Source organism: Poecile atricapillus, chromosome 2, assembly GCF_030490865.1.
Source record: "Poecile atricapillus isolate bPoeAtr1 chromosome 2, bPoeAtr1.hap1, whole genome shotgun sequence".
Taxonomy (NCBI): Eukaryota; Metazoa; Chordata; class Aves; order Passeriformes; family Paridae; genus Poecile; species Poecile atricapillus.
Window position 1 is genome coordinate 13,302,189 of NC_081250.1, and position 22,713 is coordinate 13,324,901.

At 38.4% G+C, this 22,713-nt stretch overlaps 1 protein-coding gene across 2 annotated transcripts in view; it reads right to left on the bottom strand.

Annotated features, from left to right (window-relative positions):
- Nucleotides 1–22,713, bottom strand: part of CCNY (cyclin Y) — a 123,297-nt gene that overhangs the window by 20,364 nt on the left and 80,220 nt on the right. Inside the window, exons 3-7 of one of the 2 annotated variants that reach the window (XM_058831572.1) lie at nt 21,179–21,213; nt 10,549–10,649; nt 7,453–7,488; nt 3,592–3,649; nt 3,371–3,490 (exon numbers count right to left, since the gene is read on the bottom strand). In XM_058831572.1, the coding sequence (XP_058687555.1) occupies nt 3,371–3,490; nt 3,592–3,649; nt 7,453–7,488; nt 10,549–10,649; nt 21,179–21,213 (350 nt within the window). The remainder of the gene's footprint in view (nt 1–3,370; nt 3,491–3,591; nt 3,650–7,452; nt 7,489–10,548; nt 10,650–21,178; nt 21,214–22,713) is intronic. The other variant, XM_058831573.1, reaches the window with a different exon arrangement.

Here is a 22,713-nt window from a genome sequence, read left to right on the forward strand (position 1 = left end):
CAGCAGTATTCTCTCTTTACCTAGTTGCTGAAAATGTGACCAAAGAATACAGTAAGAACTCAGGAACATCTGGCTGGATTAATTAAATCCTTATTTTTCATAAGGAGAATTTATTCTTACATACTTCAAATTTCAAATTCAGTAATATTAAATCCCCTTAGTCACAGTATGAATTCTGTAAGGTATTCCAAAAGCATGCTCCTCTGAACTTGTCAGAATAATTCAGTTCGTGTACTGTATGCATTTACATATCACTGTATCTGATCTGTCTATAGCATACAGACCCAACATGTTTGCAAATGCAAAATGTGTCCTCTCTGAAACCACTACGGACACAGAAGTATATTAAAAGAGCCTTAAATTTTGCCTATTTGCATAAAACTCAAAGTAGTGCCAAGACAAAGCAGAAAACTTGGACCATCATTCTGCTCTTCAGGTCTAGTTCATAGGATTTTTTTCACAGAACAAAAGAACAAAGCATAAATATTTAATTCTCCTGACATGCAAACACCGTATTGTTTTCCTGTTCGTATGGGTAACACTCCTGTTCACATTTTTATTTGCCATCCAATTAGTAGATTAACACAAGTACAACTTCCCACCTCTGCACCAGAGGAGATGCTACAGAGGAGACAGGCATTTCTCAGTTTTAGCAAAGGTGGGAATACTCTGGGGCCAAGAGTGACTTTTTTTCAGTAAGTCAAGTCACAGTTATGCCATTCACTAGGGTTAGAACCACTAGTCACAAGATTTAAATTGGCAAAACAAGTCTTAAAATTAATTTTATTCTTATAGTATTATTTTAAAAATAAATAATGTGAATTAGTATTTAATTGTTTCAATCTGATATTTTAATTTTCCACCTATCAGTATGGGAAATCTCTTGGCAGCTCTGGAGGCTATGTGAAAATTAAATTTTTTGTTTAATTATAAATTGGTTTTGCTGTAACAGTTGAGGCTTTAATTGAAATGTTTTAATTAAGTGCTTGAAGCCACACAATGCCAGCTTTTTGCTGCAGAATAGCTTATCTTGGAGTCTGGAGTTTCACATTTACTCAGCTCCTGTGCTGAACACAAACTGCTGTAGAACTAATAGTTACTGCTGCTTTTACCTGGTTAATGCATGTACCAAGACAAACAGTGGGTGCATTCAACCACACACTTCAGACCATGTTAATAATGTGGGCAGTAAAAAAGGGTGCTTAGAACTGTTTAAAAATAATTAGAGTGAGTGAAAGAAAGATAAAACTGTAGCATCGTGTTCAAAATGTCTCTGATCCCCACACTTCCTGCCTCCTGGCAACCCTCCAGGAGGAACAAGTGGCAGACAGAGCTATCAGATTGCTCTCTGATGGACAGCCAGACTATGGCAAAACACAAGCTCCAGCAGGGCATGCTGATCTCTCCTTCTCCAGACAGGATATCAAAACTGAAAGCACTTGCAAGGCTCATAAACAGCAGTATCAACATTATTAAGATTTCAGGAGTGTGGGAAGGGGGAAAGGGTTGATTGCTTTTTCACAGATTAGTTTCCACATATGAGTATTTCAAAAACAACACAATCTGTGTCTGGGGCCCCTCCTGAAGACACAAGCAAATAAAGAAGTGGGATCTAGAAGTACAGAGGAAACTGAGAGCAGAATTTCACACTTGTGAAACACTCTGTATAAATTCTGAAGGTTTCTGCAAAGGGGGGTCAGGCAGGTGCTGTTATCCTGACAACACAGGCAAGGATAGCAGAATGGTAAACAATGGTCACCTGCACCAAATCTATCCATAAATAACTGCATGGCTACTCTGAGAATTGGGCTATAATACATTTTCCTTTGAGAGCTAGGCTATAATACATTTTCCTGTTACCACTGTATTGGGTCAAAAAACCAACAAAACAAGTCAGTTAAGTCTTCAAGCCCTAACAGCTAGGAAAACTGCTTCTGCAATATAATGAATTAACTAAAACATTTATACTTTGTTGGAGATGACACTGCAAGAGTTACTTGCAAGGAAACCACACAAGAACCAGAAGAGGTAAGGAAGTAGTTATATAAGACCTGTGGGAAAGAACTTCCCATGCATTGCAGTAACAGAAAGGTAATGCTACTAAAAAATGTTTAAAAAAAGCCCCCTGTCTGTCTACTAAACAGTGCCCTCACTAATCAGATAACTTAAGATTGAATAACAGATAAATACAACAAGGTGTTTGACAGTGGGTTAATTAAATTACAGAACATACTGATTCACACAGCATTTCTTGTCTCCAGCAGACAGCACTTAGGAAGAAAAGGAAGAAGGACAAGCATTTAGTATAATTATGTAAAAAGAGGCAAAGAAAAAAATATTGGCTGTGTCAAGCAACTATGTCGAGTAATACTACAAAATGGAAGGGTGGACCACTGTAGGGTGTTTCTTGCACTATTTGTCTGGTACTCCTTTTCTTTACTGGCTAGTACAATTCATTCTGACTGTCTGAAGGAGAAAAGCCTGCCAACTAATCCTAGAAGCCAAGGGAAATAGATTAACACAGGAAATGAGTAGGCCTGGGCTTCAAAATTCACCTTCTCCAATTTCCCCTTCTTCCATCTAAAATGCATAACTAAGCTGTTATGAAACCACATGTTGTAGTGGTAAAAAACCATTTTGTTATTTTAAAATCTCTAAGTGAAGAACATGGCCAAAATTGTGACTGAAAGCTGAAGAGACATGTCAGAATTGGCAGGATATGAATTTCAAAAAAATTAAGAAATTCCCAGCTGGTGGAGATCACTTTAGCTCTTTTAATCCGCATTGCTATGCTGATCCACACCAGCTGAAAATTTGAACCTTCTTTTGTGTTGTGCTATTTTGAAGTAGCTGAAGTTCAGACTTGAGTACAATTGTTCAATCTCATGACAAGGATCGTGGAAGTAGAAGAGAGCCAACATGTCCCAGTCACTCACTGAATCCTTCATATGCCATCAATTCTTATTAGTGCTATCAAATCACCTACAGCTGTTCCCAAGTCTCTCCTGGGAGCTACAGTGAGACACAGCAAACCCCAACAGTTGAAGCCTTCCTGCTTTTAACATTCCCTCATGTTCAGACTACCTATGCCACCTACATTTTCTGTGAGTCATCTTGGTGGCCTGTAACACTCACTCCGTGAAGGCAGGAGCCCAGGTTTTGTGTCCCATGTTACCCAATCTCTTCTTGCTCCCTTACCCTAACCCATGAAAATGAACTGTGGCATCTCTTCCCATCAAGAAATTTCCTCAGTCTCCATAGTGAGAAAGAATTCCCCAGCAGTACCTACATCTATTAAATCATACAAACACAACTTCTGAGAACAAAAGTGGGTCTGTCAGATGGCTGATGTCATCCCTCAGACACTCACCAGGGTGACAATGGCACATTCAGCAGTCAGTTGAGCAGCACTGAACAACGTCCGGACAAAGCGGTAAATCTGTTTCTGCTCCGGGTCATGCTTGTCATAGTCTGGTGGCACTTCGGATTTCTAAGGAAGAAATACTTCCAAATAGGTGACTGAAACAAAACGAAGCAGACAGAAAAAAAAGACAGTTCACATGAAAGGGAAGGAGAGGCAGATGAACTTACCGAAAGGGGATGAAGGTTTTCATCAAAAATATCTAAGAGCATTCTTCCGTCTGTGTCCCTAAAAAGTATTAAAACCAAAGTACTGTCATTATCTGAGCACAACAGCACACAACCCTCATAGACACAAGTGCACCATTTAAACTCCAATACTCCCCATGCTGTAGGGTGCTTAGAAATACTGATGAAATGTGACTTTCAAAGAGAGGTTGGACCTACTCTGCCGTAAGGCCCTCGTGTAATATGAAATTCATATTACAAAGCATGCTAAAACACTCAGATTGCAGTGCCCAGGATTACAAAACTGTTGTGCTCTTTATCGTGAGGCTTAAGAAGTACTACAAACTTGATAAAATCAGCCCAGCTATCCTCCTTCTCTCGTTTTTTTAACTTAGTCATGTCCACCCTTGCAATCTCTTAACTCCTTTTCCTCCTTTATGACCAACATTGTAAACACTTACTAATATGCAATGCTATTTTTACAGTAATCTTTTAGTTAATACATACATACTTCACTTTTAATTTATTTGAAAAACTCCATTGTACTAATGATTTCTGAAAACCAAAAGAAGCACATTCAAAAAAAAAAAAATCAGACAAAATAATACTCCTATTCATTGATTTTATTAGATGTTTTTCTGAAATCCCTGTAGCTCAATATCAGCATGCACATTGATGCAACTTCACAAGCCTAACACCCAGGATGCAACATAAGATTTTTGCTGTAGGTAACTTTGGCAAGGACAGTAGCAAACACAAAAGCAAGAAGTATAACTGTACCAGAACTGGCACCTTCTGGACAGATGCATCCATGTGACCTACTTATTACAATCCCATCTTTAAGAAACAAACCACTGAATATATCTTCTATCTTTACTCAGCAGCACATGTCTCTCAGAGCATGCACACCACAAGTTTTACAGTGGACTCGTGTCTGCAAAATGCATTTGTTAACTCAAACTGAGGGTGACATTTTTCCAATGGAGGCTAACACTGGAAATAAACACATTTTTAATATCAAAAAGAGCACCTAAATTAAAACAACCAACCAACCAACAAAAAAAACAAACCAAAAAAACAACAAACAAACACCTGGACTGGGGTGACTGGGGAAATTACTATATAATTCCTATCAGCAAGGATTCTAGGCCAGACTCTTTTACCCCTACCTAAAAAACCAGTTTCTTAATGCAGACGTAGTCTCCCTGAAATGATTGGTGTGCTACAGTAAAGTATGCCACTTCACAATGCAAATGGAAATAATTTCCTATTTCTTCAGGTTGTAGCTGCTGTATGCTATGAAATCACACCTGACTGCCCTCAAAAATGTACTTAAAAAAAAAAAAACTTGAGAGTTTTTTGTCTTCACTACAATTCACATTGTACTCTTTCAAAAATGGACCATCTACTGATTACCCAAGCATCCTTTATGGTTAGTTTGCTGGGGTTTGTTTCTTTAGCAAATTCACCAATGCTTATACATTCCTTCAAAAACAAGATGGGTGTAGTTTTTTATCACTTGTTGAATAGCTAAGACAAAAAACACAAAGAAAACTGGTCAGTATAACCATGGTAGGAGACACTGTGAAAGGGAGGAGTGATAACTAGAATGTTACAATCAAATGAAATGTGAGAAACATGTGACAAAATTTTTTATTTCATGCATAGCTTCTCAAAAAAATTAGATTTGTGAGATTTTGAAATATTATGAAGTAATTTTGGTTTAAGTCTCTTATGCAGGAGAATAGGACCAACTAAATACTGTCTAAAAAGAGTTCTTCTCTGGAAAAAGCAGATGCTTGATTCATTTTCTGTCCAAATGAACCTAGAGTCAAAGAGCCACAGCGGTTTCATACTCCCCATCCCCCATAATGAACCAAAATCTCCCACATACGTCAACAACTTCCTTTTTGCCTATAATAGAAGGAAACAGAACATATGTTTTACTCTTGCTGTTTCAGCAGCAAGCACAACTGAGTGCTGTTATCACATTGTCCCTCCCTTCCCAAATCAGAGACAACCCAAGAGCAAACAGTTGTTTCACATCCCTCCTCATTTCAGAATTGTAATTGACACACATGAGCCTCACTCCAGCATCACTGCTGGGACTGTCAGTCCCAAGTGCAGGCACAGCACTTCCCCACCCCAGGCACATTCCAGGGAAAGCAGCAGCAGCCAGTTTCCTGAATAAATCACCTCTCCATCCTGAAAATAAAAGGATTTAGCAACTTGCCCAAGAAAGTAACAGTCAGAATGCATTTGTTTTCAAGATGCTGACACAGTACTCTTTGTTTTATAAAGGTTTGGTCTCTCTGTCTACCAGTTGTACGTCAAATTTGCATCAGGCTCTGCAAGCCCACGAATGGGCATAATTTACTGCAGACAGGAATCAGCTTCATAGCAAACAGCATAAAGCAAGTCTGGTACATTGTGGCTTCTGGATACCTCTGGCTCTGGATCCTTCTTGCTCACTTGTGAGCTCTTACTGAGGTTTCTTACCCTCTGTAGTCTCTAATGTGCCCAATTCTCTCAAGCCTTTTACTCAGCTGCCATGATACTTAGCAGAGCACTTAATAATTTATTTCCAAAAAACTTTGGAGTCTGATTATCTTTGAGATCTCTATTTAGTCAAGCGTAGCAAAAACTGACTAGTTAACCAAACTAATCTGAGGACCATGGAAAAAAGGGGGGACAAGGAACCACAGATGGATAAACAAGTAATCCAAGCATGACCACTCATTGCCTTATTTCCTGGTAAATGAGATTAAAAGTTCAAGAGAAGATTTCAGTCCAACTTTTGCTCTATATATTGCCATGTTTCAGTCCAAGGCCCACTGATGCCTTGGAAAGTCCTCTAAGAGCTTTCAGCGGGAACCAAGCCCTAAGCCTTTCTGCCCCTGTGCACATTTAAAGGTTTTTCTGGAGATGTCAGCCTTGTTTCATGAAGTGTGATGGGTTCCAGTGACCTGAACCACGGTCCTGAATGACGTACGAGCTGAACTTTAAACTCATTTAAACATTTAAATGAGTAATTCATTTTGTTCTACTTGGACTTCTTATAGTCCAGAAGAAAAAATGTCTAAGTGGCTTGATAAACCAAGATCTAAGCCAAGTTCTCTGAACAGGCCAATTGAAAAACCATGGACACAAAAGTCACTTAAATTATTTGTACAACCTCTCCTTAGAAATGTCAGGAGACATTATTTTAGCCTTCTGTGACGTATCATGAGTACAGGGAATTTAAGATACAAAAGCACAATTCAACATGAAGAAAACTCATGTATGTGCCAAGTTACTTTTTAGAGAACCTTTTTTTCTATTCAATTTCAATCAACTTGACTGAGCAGAGATCTAAAACATACTACACCAGGAGAGGCAGGCCAGGACCTGCTCTCTTTCTGAGGCATATTGCATTACATCTGTTCACAATGCCACTCTTACTGTATAGTTCATGAGTTTTATTTCAAAATCCTAACTGATCACTGATATGTGCAGTTAACTTTACAAAGGCCTAGCTAAAAATATAAAACTTAAAGACACTCTTCAGATTATTCCACATGTAATTGCAACATATGCAACAATGCAGAAGTGCCCAATGCATAGAAAACCAAACACTGAATCATCAGAGTTTTTCAATGTTGAGCTGTACTTCTATTTTTTATGGTATTTAATCCTCCAATTCTAATTTTTCTGTGAAAAACAATATATATAGAAAATGTGTGTTTCTTATTGCTAGCATGGGAGTTAAGAAAACTACTACCCAAAAACATTTTGAAAGAAATTAAGCATGAATTTTTAGGGTTTGAGCAGTTCACTTGTTTCAATGAAATATATTTTCAGTAAAAGATTCCATTATTCACATACCTGTTTTTGATGTGGTAATATATTGCAAGAGCTACACTGTAAAGAAAAATACAGAGTTAATATCTCAGGACTGCCATATTGCATTTTCTGTCATATTACATGCAAATTTAAACCCTAGCACAAAGCATGACAAACAGTATATGGTAAACAGCCTGTTTTCTTTTGTTCACTCTTAGATATCAGGAAAACTGCTGTAAACAGAAAATTTTATAATGTTTTTTTTTGTACACTCCAACTACATCCTTTTTACTAGTAATTAAGTACTTTACAATAATCTTCAGATTTCATGTATCAAGTTGCACATATTTTCCATTTATTGCCCTATTCCACTAAACTCAGTGATTAAACTCCTAATGACTTCCAAGGTTGAAGACAAAGCACCACAAGCACTGGACATTCTCTTTAGTTTTGCTGCCAGGTTAACATGAAATGTTTTAATGGCCTTTGGCTTACGATTGTATATTTAAATCCATTGCTTGTGTCTGTCTTTATGTAGCTGCTCAAACAGCAGACTCAAATACCATGCTCCTACAGTTTTATGGCATCAGGTTACTTATTTTAACTCAGGAAAGGCAACTCCCTGAATAACTTATTGCATTATGCATTTCCCCTACTCTCAGCCACACACCAAAGCACCCCTGTTTATATTCTGTATATAGACAAAAAGTGTCCTTAATATTCACAGAAAGTTGAGATTTTGATTACATACACGACTAACTGATCTCATTCACATTTGAGATGGAACAAAATTAAAGCATGGATTCTTACAATTATCTTACAGTTTCCAAGTCCCAGCTCATGCTTTACTCACGATACATTTTTATTGAAGAACGAAGCTGAGCCAGCATTCTCCCTACTTATTGCAGTAGCATAAAACCAATACAAGCTAAAGGGGAAAGAGGATGAAGGAGGGAATTCACTGATTCTCTTTGTAGACAGTTTGTTTCACCAGTGATTCACTGTAGGATGCTTATGTCTTATATTGATCCAAAATTCCCCTTTTCTTTTCCCTAAAAGACCTTTTAAGAGCCAATTGGTTGCTCTCTGTTTTTATTTCAGAATTTTTAAATGAAAACTGAGATACTACATGTCAGGAAAAGAATATGTTTGAGCTAAAATTTTAGTAGAATTTTAAACTATTTCAGGTTTGATTTGGGATTTTTTTAAACAGCCATACAGTAGAAAATATTTTTCTCTGTTACAACTAAATACGTTTTACTAAACTTTCATGAACTTTTACCTGTCTGCATTAGAAGTTCTTAGATTGCAAATTCTTTTTAAACTTGACTTTTTTCTACAAACATATATTTAAGGAATCAAGACATAGCGTGTACCATGGACATTTAAACTCCACAGCTGTTACTGAACAGAAGAAAAACCCACATTTATGAATGAATTTGATTTCACAGAAAGCTATTCACAAAATGAATTAATCCCAAAATTTAATTTTAAATTATGCCCCTAGGAACACATTTGAAGCTCCAGTTCACTTTATGAAAGCAGATGCAAGAGTGTATGTGCACAGCCCTGCTTGGTACCCATATGGTTGCCTTTGTAACAAAATGTCAAATTAAGTTTAGGAAGTATTTACTGTTTAGAAAGTATTAATTCTGTATCAGAATCTTAAAGTCTCTCAGGGCTGTAATAGAGTACTCATCCAAGTTTCATTCTACCTTTCATAGGCTTGTTCAGCTGGCACTAAGACTGCAGAAATTATGATTATGGAGCTTTCCATCACCCTACCCCAGCCACCCCTCCTGCAGCAGATGTTGCAGTGGATGCAGTAATATTTTAAACACATCAGTGCATAACATGACCTAGAAGAGATAACTGAGCTGAGCAAAATGCCTCCCTCTTAGATTTACCTATGTGTAATAGTAATTTTCCTGCAAAGACTGCAAGGTGGGAGAAAAGAAATGAAGTTGTACTACAAAAGCAATAGTCTACAATCTCCTCACCCTTCAACCTGTTAAACATGCAGCCAGACAGAAGATGCCAGAGACTTGGTGTGCCAGAGTTCAGTTTCTCACCCTCTGGAGTGTCTTTTCAAGCCCTCTGAAACCCTGCAGCTTCCAACCCTTCCCGTGCTGGCAGCCTGCCCTCAGCCCTGCACAATTCCCACCTGATCCCTGCACTGGCTCTCCCAGCTCTTCTGCTCCCCACAACTCTGCCCCCCACCATGCACCCGAGTATCACCCAAACACCACCCTTCTCCTCACTACCAGCTCGTTCTTCTGTGTCCTCCTTCACAAGGCTTCTGCCAGCCCTGTGGCCCCCCTGAAAATTCTTCTTGGCTGCTGCAGCTGAACCCATTTCTTCTTCTCACGAGCTGTGGCAGTTCTGATGCAAAAAGAGGCCCAAAAACCCACCCAAAAGGCTGCACTTATTCTGTATACAGAAGATTTTAGAGCAGAAGAGTATGAGAATCAAGGAGGAAAAAAACCCAAACACCTCAGAAATGCAAAACCTTTCTCAAGTGCTAATCAGAAGTATTTTTAATTTACTAGTGACAGAAACCTGAAGAAAAGCAAGACTGTATTTCAGAAAGAAAGAGCTGAGGAATCAGGCATCAGTTTAACTACAAAATCTTTCCCCTCTCCCATCTTTTGCCTTTAACAGAAAAATTAAGGACTGTCTTAGTGATCAACATCACAAACTCCTTTGGATGTGTTAGTCTGAATAGATTTGTCTCTCATGTAAACACCTCTGCAGCAGAGATAATGGCTTAATAAATTTTTGCATTTGCATACACCGAGGTAACCAACCTACAGACAACTCAAGAGAGGCTATTAGCAACCATTAACAAAGAGCGTAAAATGCCTGAGCATTTGGTCTCTATTTTCTCCTTACAGTACAAAATGTAAAGAACAATACTCTACAAATACCATTTTCATTTTCTCCAAAAGTAAAAAGGCACCAGTGAAACTTAAAATGCTCATCGGAGACATCACCCTGGAGCATGACTGATTAAATAAATGTATTACTTCAAAAACTAAAACCTTTGAAGTTTGCTTTGTAATGGTTCAGAAATATGTATACATAAATTCACACATAAAATGTAAGTGCTAACAACAATAAATAAATCGTAAAACCCACCATTTGATGGTATACTTGAGGTTTGGTTGACTGACTGTGCTGTCATCCAGGAAAATAGTGGAGCAGGAACTGTACTTCCTTCTCAACTGCCCAGGAGGATGCTATGAAAAACATGCAAAAGAACAATGGCAATTATGTAATGCCAAAGCATTTTTGGGGGGAGACGTAAGAATTTTTAAAAGACAAATTTCTGTCTCTCACAATGACGCACACAGTAATGTGATCACATTTGGAAGCAGTTCAGAAAGTTCAGAAATAATTAACAGTGCAAAAGTCACAAAAAATCCCTGCCTGAGTCTTGCTAATGCTTTCGAGTCCCAAATCCTCTGAGTCCCTCCTTCCCCAAAATCATGCAAAAATTCTTCTGCAGGCGTAGTCAAATACAAACATACACTTGGAAAGCAAAGAAGAATAAGACCTATATTTCTGTCCTCATTCCAAAAGAGTAAATGGAAGAGTGAAAAAGAAATCATGTGAGCAATGAAGACTGGTTTAGCAACAGATATAAAACCATGGTTGCAGAAAAAAAGATTTGAAATCCTCAAAAAAGCTCCTAACAGAATGAAGCAGGGGAAAGAGGTCTTTACACTAGAACTACTAAATTAATAAGAAGAATTCAGAAAAAATAATTCATCAATAATAAATTATCAGAAAGGAAGAAAACTGATCCAAGGACAGAAGAAAAAAGTATAAGGAAATAAAAAACTCTCTTAATAGAAAAGGTTTTCGACATATTTCAATCCTGTTTCTGCACTACCATAGAAAAACACTGAAAAATTCAGCCAAAAAACTGGCATTTGAGAACACTATTTATTTCTAAATATTGTTTTTGAGATAGCTTCTTCATCAGCTGTTTAGAGTAGCCAGCACTCCACCAGGCTAAAGAGGCCAATCACATCAGCTAATAGCTATCACAGTCCTTAATCCTCTTTGATTCTATCTTTGCTTATTCCATCTACACTAGCAAATAACTTGACCAAGAACCCTTGTCAGGAAAGTTAAGATCAGTCAAATTACATGTTTAACTCACAAAAGAATGGGTTTAAAATTCAGTTGGCACACCAACATGGAAATTTTAATTCATCTTACAATTAATGTTGTTTCCAGTGTTTCAGTGGAGAGACCAATGCCAATACCATCAGCAGAATTCACAGGTATTTACCAGCTCAGAGCAACTGAGTATCCAGGATACAGTCCTGTGACTCCTACCTCAGTATATCTTCCCCTGCCCAGTTTCCAAAACAGATATTATTTCAAGTGCCAGCACCCATCAGCTCACCAATGCTCCACTTTCCATAGGCAGCTGACTTCTGAGCAGCATTCACTACACAGACAGACAGACTCCTGGTAAAACCTACACACATCTAAGTCATCTTTCTGTATTTCACAGCTATGAGTGAAAAAACACACAAAGTCTCCTGTTAATTGAAAAACAAACCCAACATTTTCTGAAGCTGCCACAACTGTAAAAACATTATCTGTAAAAAAATTATCTGAAAGCTTACCAACAAATTCTATTACAGTCCTTCACTTGACCAATAAAATTGTTGGCTGAACTGCTTTTCTTGGAATTGAAAAGGTTTACCAAGAAAATGAAAAACACTCCTTTTCAAAAATCCTTCAGGACTTTGAAAAGGCACTTTGTAATGCTTTGGAAGCTGACAATCCATCTACCTTCCAAGCTATTGTATGTTAGGCAAGAAAGAGAAAAACTAGAAGCACTGTGAATATTAATGCTGTAAAATTTATTATTTAGCATTGATGCATACAGAGAGAATTACTAGGGGACTGGTGATTCATTGTTCTTTTTCTACCACAGTTTAATTTAAATATCTGCATTGGTCTGTTGAGTACTTTTCATAGGCATGATAAAGGCAAAGCAACTTAAAAACAACAAAAATTAGACTCTAGTGGCTGGGGGAAAAAAGGGAGAGGTACACACATGTCAGTGTTGTTATTAAAAAAAAACAAACAACACATGGAAAATTTTCTTTCTGCATAATAAGAGTCAACATGCTTTAAAGGGTTAGATAAAATTTAAGATAAATATACTGGATTCATTCAAGGGAAGCACAATTAAAAAACAGAAAATAACTCTGTAGCAACACCACTATCAGATTTAAATTTTCTTATGTAAACAGCATGCTACTATTTGATACACATCAATAATTAGAGCAACGCACCTTATTTCTGAAATTACCACATCACAGAACTCTCCTTGGATTTTCAGCCCACATCACACTTGGTTAGGCTTGGAACTTTTCACACCTCAGGAAAATATGTGGTGTCTCAAGCCTCACTTTCTGTTCACAGCTCGGCAGGAAGGAGCACCTCTCCCAGTCAGAAGAATGGTGCCAAGTATAAACCTACACCCTTGGGTAAATATACACACCTGGGCCATGTGAATAACTGACCTGTCAGGAGAGCAACATTCCCAGCTTCTACTCTGATGTCTAACTGCAGCCATATGACACTTTAGGTAACAGATCCTCTGCCTTTTCCAATTGCTGGAAAACACCCTGAGTTTCATATTTTATCTTTATTAAGCTGGGAGACATATGAAGTCCCACAGTTCAGTCAAACAGATTTTTCTGAGCCCCCACAAAATGCTGCATGAGAACCTTCTCAATCCTTGCAAAGGACAAAAGAGGTTACTGACCATCAGCTCAGTATTCAGCACTGTCCTACAGACAAACTCTCTTCTGTGTCCATTTCAATGGGGTAAGTCCCGGCCAAAATATTACAGGAGCTTAACACCTTTGTATTTCAAATTCATCACAGGTGACCACAAAAATGCTCCCATTTAGACAAGTCAAAGAGGCTCTAATTAAGGAAAAAAACAGAAGAGCTGAGAATTACTCTAGGGCTTTTGGAGAAATTAGCAAAACTCTCTAATGAGGTCCTTCTAAGGTTCTATTCCACCATAAGGCTGGCATGGGGAAAAGGACAGACTTGTACACCTCATTTTGTAAATCTTCATATGCAAAAATGAGCATACGACACATGTGAAACTTTGACAATTACAACTCTGCTATTACAAATATTTACTAATTCAAAGCATCTCATTGATATAAGTGGGATTCACTTTACATGTATTTTGAATAGCTTCAGTACTGTATCTGTACCCAAGCTGAGATGCCATAGAAGTCATGCCTCTCAACTTCAGCAAGACTTCCAACTTCATCTCACATAAAATTCCCAAATGGCAAACCAAGGAAAACATGGCAGGTAAAAACTACTTGGAAAATTATATTCTGGGCAGCCATCGATCAGTTTCAAATTGGAGGGTTGAAGTAAGGGACATTCCACAGAGATCCGTGTACTCCACATAAAATACTAAGCAACAACTTTGATCACAGTATCAAAGTATTTTTCTTGAATTTCCAGCTGGCATTAACTTGCAGAGGGCATTTTTCTTTAAAAAAATGCAATATATCAGTAGAATTTATAAAGTTACCATATATGGAACAGAGCAGAGCACCCATCCACTCCGCTCAGCCGGAATTTTATGTCCAGTTTTGGATACTTGGTATTTCAAGAATGATGAATTTATTTCAGAGAGGCTGGAGGACAGAGAAGCAACGTCAATCAGAGATTTGAAAAACCTGAGTTACAAGGGAAAGCTGGCAGGCTGGAGAGGTTTTCTCCAGGAACAAAGCAAAAATAATGGCCTTAAAGTCATACTGAGGGGAGTTCCTAAAAAGAGGACGTTGTTCTCCATAACCCTTGTGGATGGGATAAGAAAGAACAGGCTTATATTAAACTATGGAAAATTAAGATTGGGCATGAAAGGGTGAGAAGAGGCAATGGCAAAAAAAACCCAAGCCACCACCTTTTTCTAAAAGCAGGGATAGCTTCAATGACTTCAGTAGTGATAGAATCTCCATCACTGGAAATTGTAAAGACAAGATAAAAAGATATGTCAGGAATAGCTTAGATGCAGGCTTCTGCTCCTGGACAAGATACCAGACTGAACAAGCTCTTGAGATGAATCCTGGACCAATCTTCTATCATTTGGTGGAGAGGATTTTTACTCCAGAAACAGTTGCTATTTTCCAAGAAAGGACATTCACTAAGAAATGCTGACATTATAAGTGACAATGAATACGAAATAGGAGTTTTGTGGAATTTCTTTCTTAACAGGAAAAGATGGAGAACAGAAAACTCTGTTTTATAACTTACTAAGTTTTTGAATGTGTTACAGAAAACGCCCTAAGAGATCAAGGTTCAATTTCCAATAATGCAGGTGCTCCTAGCTTTTAAGACTAGCAGTTTTTTCCCTTGCACAGCAAGTACTAAGCAAATATCACTGCTTTATTTTCTTCCAGCTTCATCCTGATGCTTTCCAATTTTCCAAATCCTGTGTGTTTTAAGATGTTTGAACTACAGGTTTTTACTTAATGTTTACATAATAACATTTTATCAGAAATCTAATGGCTTGGTTTGCCATCAAAATCATATGAACACTGGAGAACTGCTTATAGGTACCTGCATTAAAAGGAATAACAATGAATTACTAACTTTTTTACAATACAAATGTACAAAAGGGTTAATTTCTCTAAGGAAGCATCACTTAGAAATTAAATCTAAATTTGTGGGGAAAGAAGGAATGTTCCTATTTCTTTTATTAAAGTAGGCACTTCAGAGGGGTCCTGAAACATCTAATGGATAGTGCACATTGCCCAAAACCCACACTCAGAGTTGACCAGAAGGACCAGCTCTGGCCTCTTCAGCAGCACTAGGGTGGCTTTCTGCCCTGATGCTCAGCAGGACTTGTTTGTTTGGGCACAACCCTCCCCTAATGAAGCTATACAGCTTTTGTACAAGCACTGGCCCTCAGCCAGTCAGCTTCCAGTTTGGCAAAGCAGCTTCAGTTTTTTCCAGGGTTCCTTTGCACTTGTCCATCAAAAGATAATTGGAGCTTCTGTACTAAATAACAGCAGTAGTGTCTCTTCTTCCTGCAAACCAGGTGTAAGTTAGTGCATGATTTTAAAAGCTCCTATTAAATAATATTTTCCCCCTTGGAAAAACTGAGGCTTGCTTGCACCTGTCTGTGCAGACATGCCCATTAGCTTCCAGGCAGCAAAGGCTGGCCAAGATGTTAAAAGGAAAAACTGGCACGTAAAAGTGCACGTGAAGCCAAATTTCAGCAGTAAGCAAAAATACCAGGACTGCTTCTGACATGGAAAAGAGATGTTCCTATCTTGAGGATCTTCTGTTGCTTCAGGACATTATTTAGTTTTGACAACATTTTTCACAGAAGAAACATGATTTTACAGGTCAACAAAGTGCTTCCAAAATCAAGCAAACCATGCAACACAATTCTCTGCATGGCTCTGCAAAGCTCTGCACTTACTTTCATCTTGCATAATGTCAATACAGCAAAATTGTCTACCTTTGGTGTAGATATATTCACCAGAACAAAAGTAATAGGAAACTGCACCATTGTAAGTTCATCTTCCTCTAACAACAGCTACAATTTAAAAAAAAACAGTCCAACTACTCTTAAGTAATACTCTTTGATCCCCATGATTCAATTTTGTCCTCAGTTCACCAATGTTTGATAATGTCCAAAACTAGCCTAGCTTAGACTAGATCTGTATGTGCAAGTTTTTGGCTGTCAAAGTTTGTCCTTACTCATGTCAGCTATAGAAAATTATGTCAGCAAACCACTGAGCTCCTGAGGGGCTCAGCAATCACCAGTAAACTCCTCTGCAGCATATGCAGGCCCTGTTTAACCACTGATAAAGCACCCTGCTTTACAAACATGAAAGACTATCTATTTCTTTGAATGTTAAAATCAGCTCGAAGGCTTATATTTACAAAGTGTGTAATTACTACTGTTGTGCAATTTCACCAGAGGGACTTTATTACATTCCCAGTAAAGCAAGTATTACATAGCCCCTTGTAAAAGAACTCTCCTGCATGTTCTCATTCTAACTTAAAAGCTAGCTTTTGTTTCTCCCCATAAAAAAGTTTATCACTTCATATAACCTAGTGCCTTGAGGCTGACAGGAGAGGTAAAATTCTTCATCCTAGAGGACAGGAAAAGCTAAGAGACTTTAGAAAAACACATTTCCAACAGTAAGTTTAGGTAAGCCATTAAGGAAAACCTGTTAATTTTAACTTAGTAGATGCGTGGCAAGAATCTTAAGCTGCATCTATGAGGAATGGCATCAGCATAGGGAATCTGCTAAATGGACCAGGTGGCCTACAAAGGCCCCCTCTAGACCAGCTTTTTTTGTGATTTTGCAATGGAGTGGAGCAAAGACCACCTTAAGCAATCTCTAGGATAACTTCAAGAGTACCTGAGGAGCCTCTAATCTATCTTCCAGTTTATCTTGTTCTTCTCTTCAAGTAAGGAATATAAATTAAAATATCTTAAGGAACTTGGACAGCAGTTATAAGCCTTTACAATAGCTAGCCTCAGGCAGTCCACTTGTAAACATTTCACATTTATGTTGTGCTTTACTTTCACAGATTAAACTACTTTTCAGACTATGTTCCCATTTCAGCATGTGTCTTATATTCACTCATTAATCACTAATTGAAAGTGTTTGATTATTGGTCATGTGTACCGTAGTTTTACAATAGGGAAGCAGAGAAGCCTCTTTATTCAATCTGACAAGAAAATTTGGGGGCTACATAGGACTAAGTGCCATACATCATTCCAAGCATGCAAAAGGGCTCACAGAAATTGGTCCTGCCACACCACATACAGCAGAAGACCCCTCTGCAAGTCCCCAGTACTGTGTCTGGGAAGAAACTTACCCTGATGTGGATCACCACAGGGTCACTTACATTGCCCAGGGTTGTGACATGAGTGTTGCCCAGTAACTTTTCCCCAGGATGATGAAAAAAATAAATTCTGGTCTATACACAGACATTAACTTTTCTACTTGGAATGATAAAAACAGTATTAGTTTGCTTGCATTTGAACATCCAGTTGCCAGGTAGCAGACAGTGGAAGCCATGTCCAGACCCCTAAAAAAGACAATGATGAAAGGATGCTGTTGCTACAAGGCTGGCAAAGAGTCTCCAGAATAAAAAATATGCAAAAATGAGACATTACTTCCATTTATTTTCTTTTCCTTTTCCTATCCTTTACCTTTCTTCAGAAATATACCAGCATGTGAAAAATACCCCTTATTTTTAAGGGGTATTGCTGTTCATAAACACAGATTCATTTTGAGAGTGTATCTTGCCTAGAAGAGATTATTTGGGCTAATGACATTTTCTCCTTGTCTGAAAGGGCAAATTTCTGGAAAAACTTGAAAGAGAAAACAACCTTTTTTCTCCCCCCACCCTGCTCCTTTCCTCTACAAAAAAAACCCAGTAAAAAGAACAACTTACAGGAACAACAATAAAAGATTCACTCTTTCTCCACCACCTCCTCTAAAAACACAAGACGTGTCAGTCTTCCTGTTTGCTTTCCTTGTACAGGCAGAGATACTGATGCAATCTCTCTTCTCTGAGAAAGGAAATGCCCCTATCTCAGTCTGCATCTTTATCCCTCTGAGCAGCTTGACTAAGCAGATTAAAAGATGTGCACACCAAGGCAGAATAAAAAAAACAACATAAAATAACAAAAAACAGCGACTGCCAGTGCAATGGGAAAGAAAAGCAGAGTCTGCTGCAACTGCTTAGGAATTAAAACAGGCTGGAAGAAAGCAAACAGGTCAGGTACACGGCAGGTAGGGAACTTCCAGCACCATTCCCAACCTGTCATCTCTCCTTGGGCTCCGTGGGAAGACTGGGAGGTGACAGCTCCTCCATAGCACTCTGTCACTCACTCCTTTCGTTCTTTCCCCACCCCAAAAAAAAGAACAGCTGCTGGCTTCTTCCATCACACCTACTGACAAGGTGAACCTGAAACATGGCAATTGTCAGCCCTTGACAAAGCGCAACAAATCAAAGCAGGAACCCACCACTTGTGTTTGGGGATCACAGGAAACTATTCAGCCAAATAAAATATTCTACAAACAAAAGCAAGTAAGAAAGTAAAAGTACAGAGGTGTGATCATGCTAAGAAAGTGCATTTTTAAATGAGGAAGATTCAATATTAATTTTTTTCATAAGTAGTAATCCAAAACTGCATTTGTGGAAATTACTATCTTCATTTGTTACTACACAGAATTTAGCAAGCAGTTAAAAAAAATCCACAGCTTTTTTTGACACTTCTCTTTCTTACCAGCCCCCCATATCACTTGGGAGAAATTCAATTCTGCCTGCAAAATAACCACTTATTCAGATACTGCACAAAACGATAAAAATATTTTGTTGCTCATCTTGGTTATTTACCACAAAAGGAGAATAAGTACGAAAAACAACAACAACAACAAAAAAGATGCCATCATGGAAAAACCACAAAAGAAAAAGATGTTACATTATGGTGAAGAGTTCTTTTAAAAAAAGACAAAATAACACTACAGAATTTATGTCCTCTGGAATGTTCCCTCCAGAGCAGATGTGGGGACCCAGCACTTCACATCAACAGGGAAACAGATGAGTAGCAATAGCTCCCGTTAGCACACACTGAGAAACAGCGGAAAATAACTAATCAGTCACTAGGGTATATCATAAACCATTGTACCATGTAAATAAAACCCATCATTTGTCACATACAACTGTTAAATCTAACTAATTCCTTAAATTTCTTCCAACAAAGTGGTCTAGGAAAACCATGATGGTTCCCTGCAGTCTGAAAACCTAAACAGTTTCCAGCTACAAGCCATGGCTTCCCCTTCAAAAATGATCACCAGTTTGTACATCAGGTTTAGCACACTGAAAATTTAGAAAGTGCTGAATGAATACTCACAGGTGTGCTGAAGAAACAACTTAAATATTACAGGACGTGTTTGAAAATACAGTTTATCTATGAGTACTGCATAAAAAACTTAACTGACCTGTAAAAACACAGACATGATAAGGACTTCAGCTTCATAAAGGTTATTTTTAGCTTTATGAGTACAAAGAAGTTAGACTTAAGGCAGCAGTAAACCACAGAGGGAAGTTTACACTACTGCAACCTCAGCCAATACTTTGAATGGTAATTCAGGGCAGGGGGAAAGACAAATTAAGAAGAGGTAGAACACTTAGCACATCAACTGCATATGCTGCTACACCAAGCTCCCAACAACACAACTCCTCAATGATACGATCACTCGTCCCTTTTCTGCCATTTCTGTCCAGTCTAACCTAAAACCTCTTTATACCAGGACATGCAATAGTGTGCTTCCAGCAGCATCTGTAACAGTCATCTTTGTTAATCTGATGGAAGAATCAGAACTCACAACATAATTTTTACATATGAAACGGTTTGTACTGAGTACACATTATTAGGTTTACCGGAACCCAGTACACTGGCTTTCCAAGTAATTTTATAACAAGACAACTGCTCCACAAACTACTCTCCCAGGCACTATAAACAATGGGAATGTTTTGCAGGGGAATAGAAGATGAGGACCAAGAACATCTGCTAACCTAGTGAGGACTACTTTAAGGGTTTTGTAAGCCTCACAGTATCTTATGGCTTCTCAGAATCTTAACTCTTGGGAAACTGAAAATCTCAGCTTGCTTTGGAGGTCATGCAGTACTTTTAGAAACACTTTAAACCTACCAATTCTATCAACAAATGAAGCAGTCCTGCCCTCTCACCCCACACCGCAGTTCATTCCTGCCCTCCTGGCTCCCTCCCTTTCTGCAGGTGTGAGCCCTGGAGTCAATCACAATTAGAAGCCCCACTGCAGCATTCAGCTGAGTACACCTACATTTGTGCCCCAATCCAGTTTATCTGGAGCTACACAACTGTTCACCTCAGCACAAAGAGATGAAGTGGGTATAAACTACATCTGTTTGTTTCAGCAGCTATAGTAGTCACAAAAATGAAATGACAGCTTGAATTTCCAGACTGAGAGCTTCTCCCCATTCACCTTAAGGCAAATAGCATTTGGTAGACAACTAGTTCTTTTCCTTCTCAATTTTACTGAGCCATGACTCCATATATTTCAGCACAAGGCTTCACATGCTTGGAACCACACTAGTTCCAGGTGCTTCAGCAGTACAAACAACACTAACTGAGGTGAAGAACCTGGTCCTGTACCTAAAGCAGGCTACAGGGTATTTGCTGTCAGCTTCACTGAGAATCTGATTCAAACAGAAGGGAACTGAATTGAAAAATGCCCAGAGTACATAAGCATATCAAACTCCCGTCTTCATACTCAGCATGTAGCACATGTCAATCTACATTTACCTTGCATCAGCACTTCAGAATAACTGTGTAAATATCCAATGCTGTAGCTCCCTGCCAATGCAAACTTGCACACAAATATAATCTAAAGCTCCATGAGTTTCTGTAGTAATTTAAAAAATCATACCAATGTGCGCAGCACTTTTTCCCAGATACCAATTACCTACGTACACTGGTTGTGAGCACAACACTGTCTTCAAACCAACACATTTGTTCCACTAACTCAATAGTCAAGGCCTATACTTTGGGATCCTGATGCAGAACAGACATGTGAAGCATCAGCACCCCCTCAGCGATGTGGAAATCATGTGTGATAACTCTCATTTACTGTATAATATAGACAACAAGGAGAAAGCTGCATAGCGAGGCATTTTCACTTACGTGGTTTATATAGAGACTCTTGCGTTTTTCTCTCACTGCAAAAACACAAAATATGATAGAAATATTACATGACTATTTTTCCCGATTAAGCTTCTTATACACCATTTATAATAAAAAGAACAGGACACTATCTATGTGCAACATTATAACTGTTTTTGCACTAACCAAGTATATTTATATAGCAAACACAGAAGGAACATATATCTGTATGCAGAAAGGCATTTATGCTCACTAGTGTGGTGATGGGTTAAAATTCTCATCCATTTGGGTACTTCACCAGGTGCTGGTCCACATGGGCAAGCTAAAATGCAGCAAGCTGCAGTCCAAGGCAGCAGTGGCTTGGCCATTCTTCCCCAGTTCTCTGTGTGGGTACTCCTGAGCCACCAGTGCCTTCATGCAAGGTACCTTGCTGCAAAGTGGCCTACTCTACTTTGCAGGTATGAAAGCACCTAAACAGCTACACCATGGAGTTAGCAAATTCTCATCACAGCTTACTGTGCACTAACTCCCACAGAGGAGCCTTGAAACAGTATGGATTACACCACTGCCTTCTATAATGATCAGGCATGAGCCTGAAACTATTACTCATGTTGGATGTAACAATGAGAATATGTTTCATTGGTGAGTATGAACCAGTCACCACAAGCAATGGTTGCAAGTCAAAGCCACAATTAGCCAAAACACTCAGAAAGTAAATAGCAACAAAAAGAGAGATAGATGTATAAAGTCTCAATTGTCAGGCAAATGCTTATTACAACTGATTAAATATATTCTATTTAATTTTTTTAAAGCACTTTCCCAATTAACTCACCCCGTAGAGAGCCTGCGGAGCTCTGTTCCAGTGAAAATACCACAGCATTTAGGATACAACTCTGGAGGCAACTAACACATAAATCAAACTGCAGGATTAAAATAATAATGGTTTCATGCTGTAGGTGATAAAATGCACTTTGGTGCATTGTGATTCAGAAGCTATGCAACCCAATGCACTTAGCAAAATAAGAGTGTTCACAATGGTGGGAGAACCTGTCCGTTCCCTGTTGGATGAGAAGCCATTATTTGTGATTTATTATAAGCAAGCAATCTCACATAAACAAGGCTGTATGTGTGAATACCGTGAAATAATTGTGTTTAATGCAGACATAAAATGAAAATAAAGAAATAAGAAAAAACTTTGAAAAATCCTTACATAATTTTCCTCCCAGGGAGCAGAAAGGAGAATCACACATGACAGATGTTAGCCATGTCACTTAGAATATGCTCAAATCCACAATTATGGACATTGTATAAGAAACAGAATTAAACAGGAACAGCGGAAAAATTCTGATGACCTAGTAAATTGTTCAACTCTTGAAATCCTGCTAAAACACTGCACTATACTTAAGTTCCACACACTGCATTTATCACCAGCAAAACACACAAGACATCTACAGGGGAACAACAAAATGATGTCAGATACTTCTGTGAGGAGTTGAAGTACTTGTCTAGTATCACATATTGCAATGTACAGGCAGTAAGCAATTTCGATAAGCTGT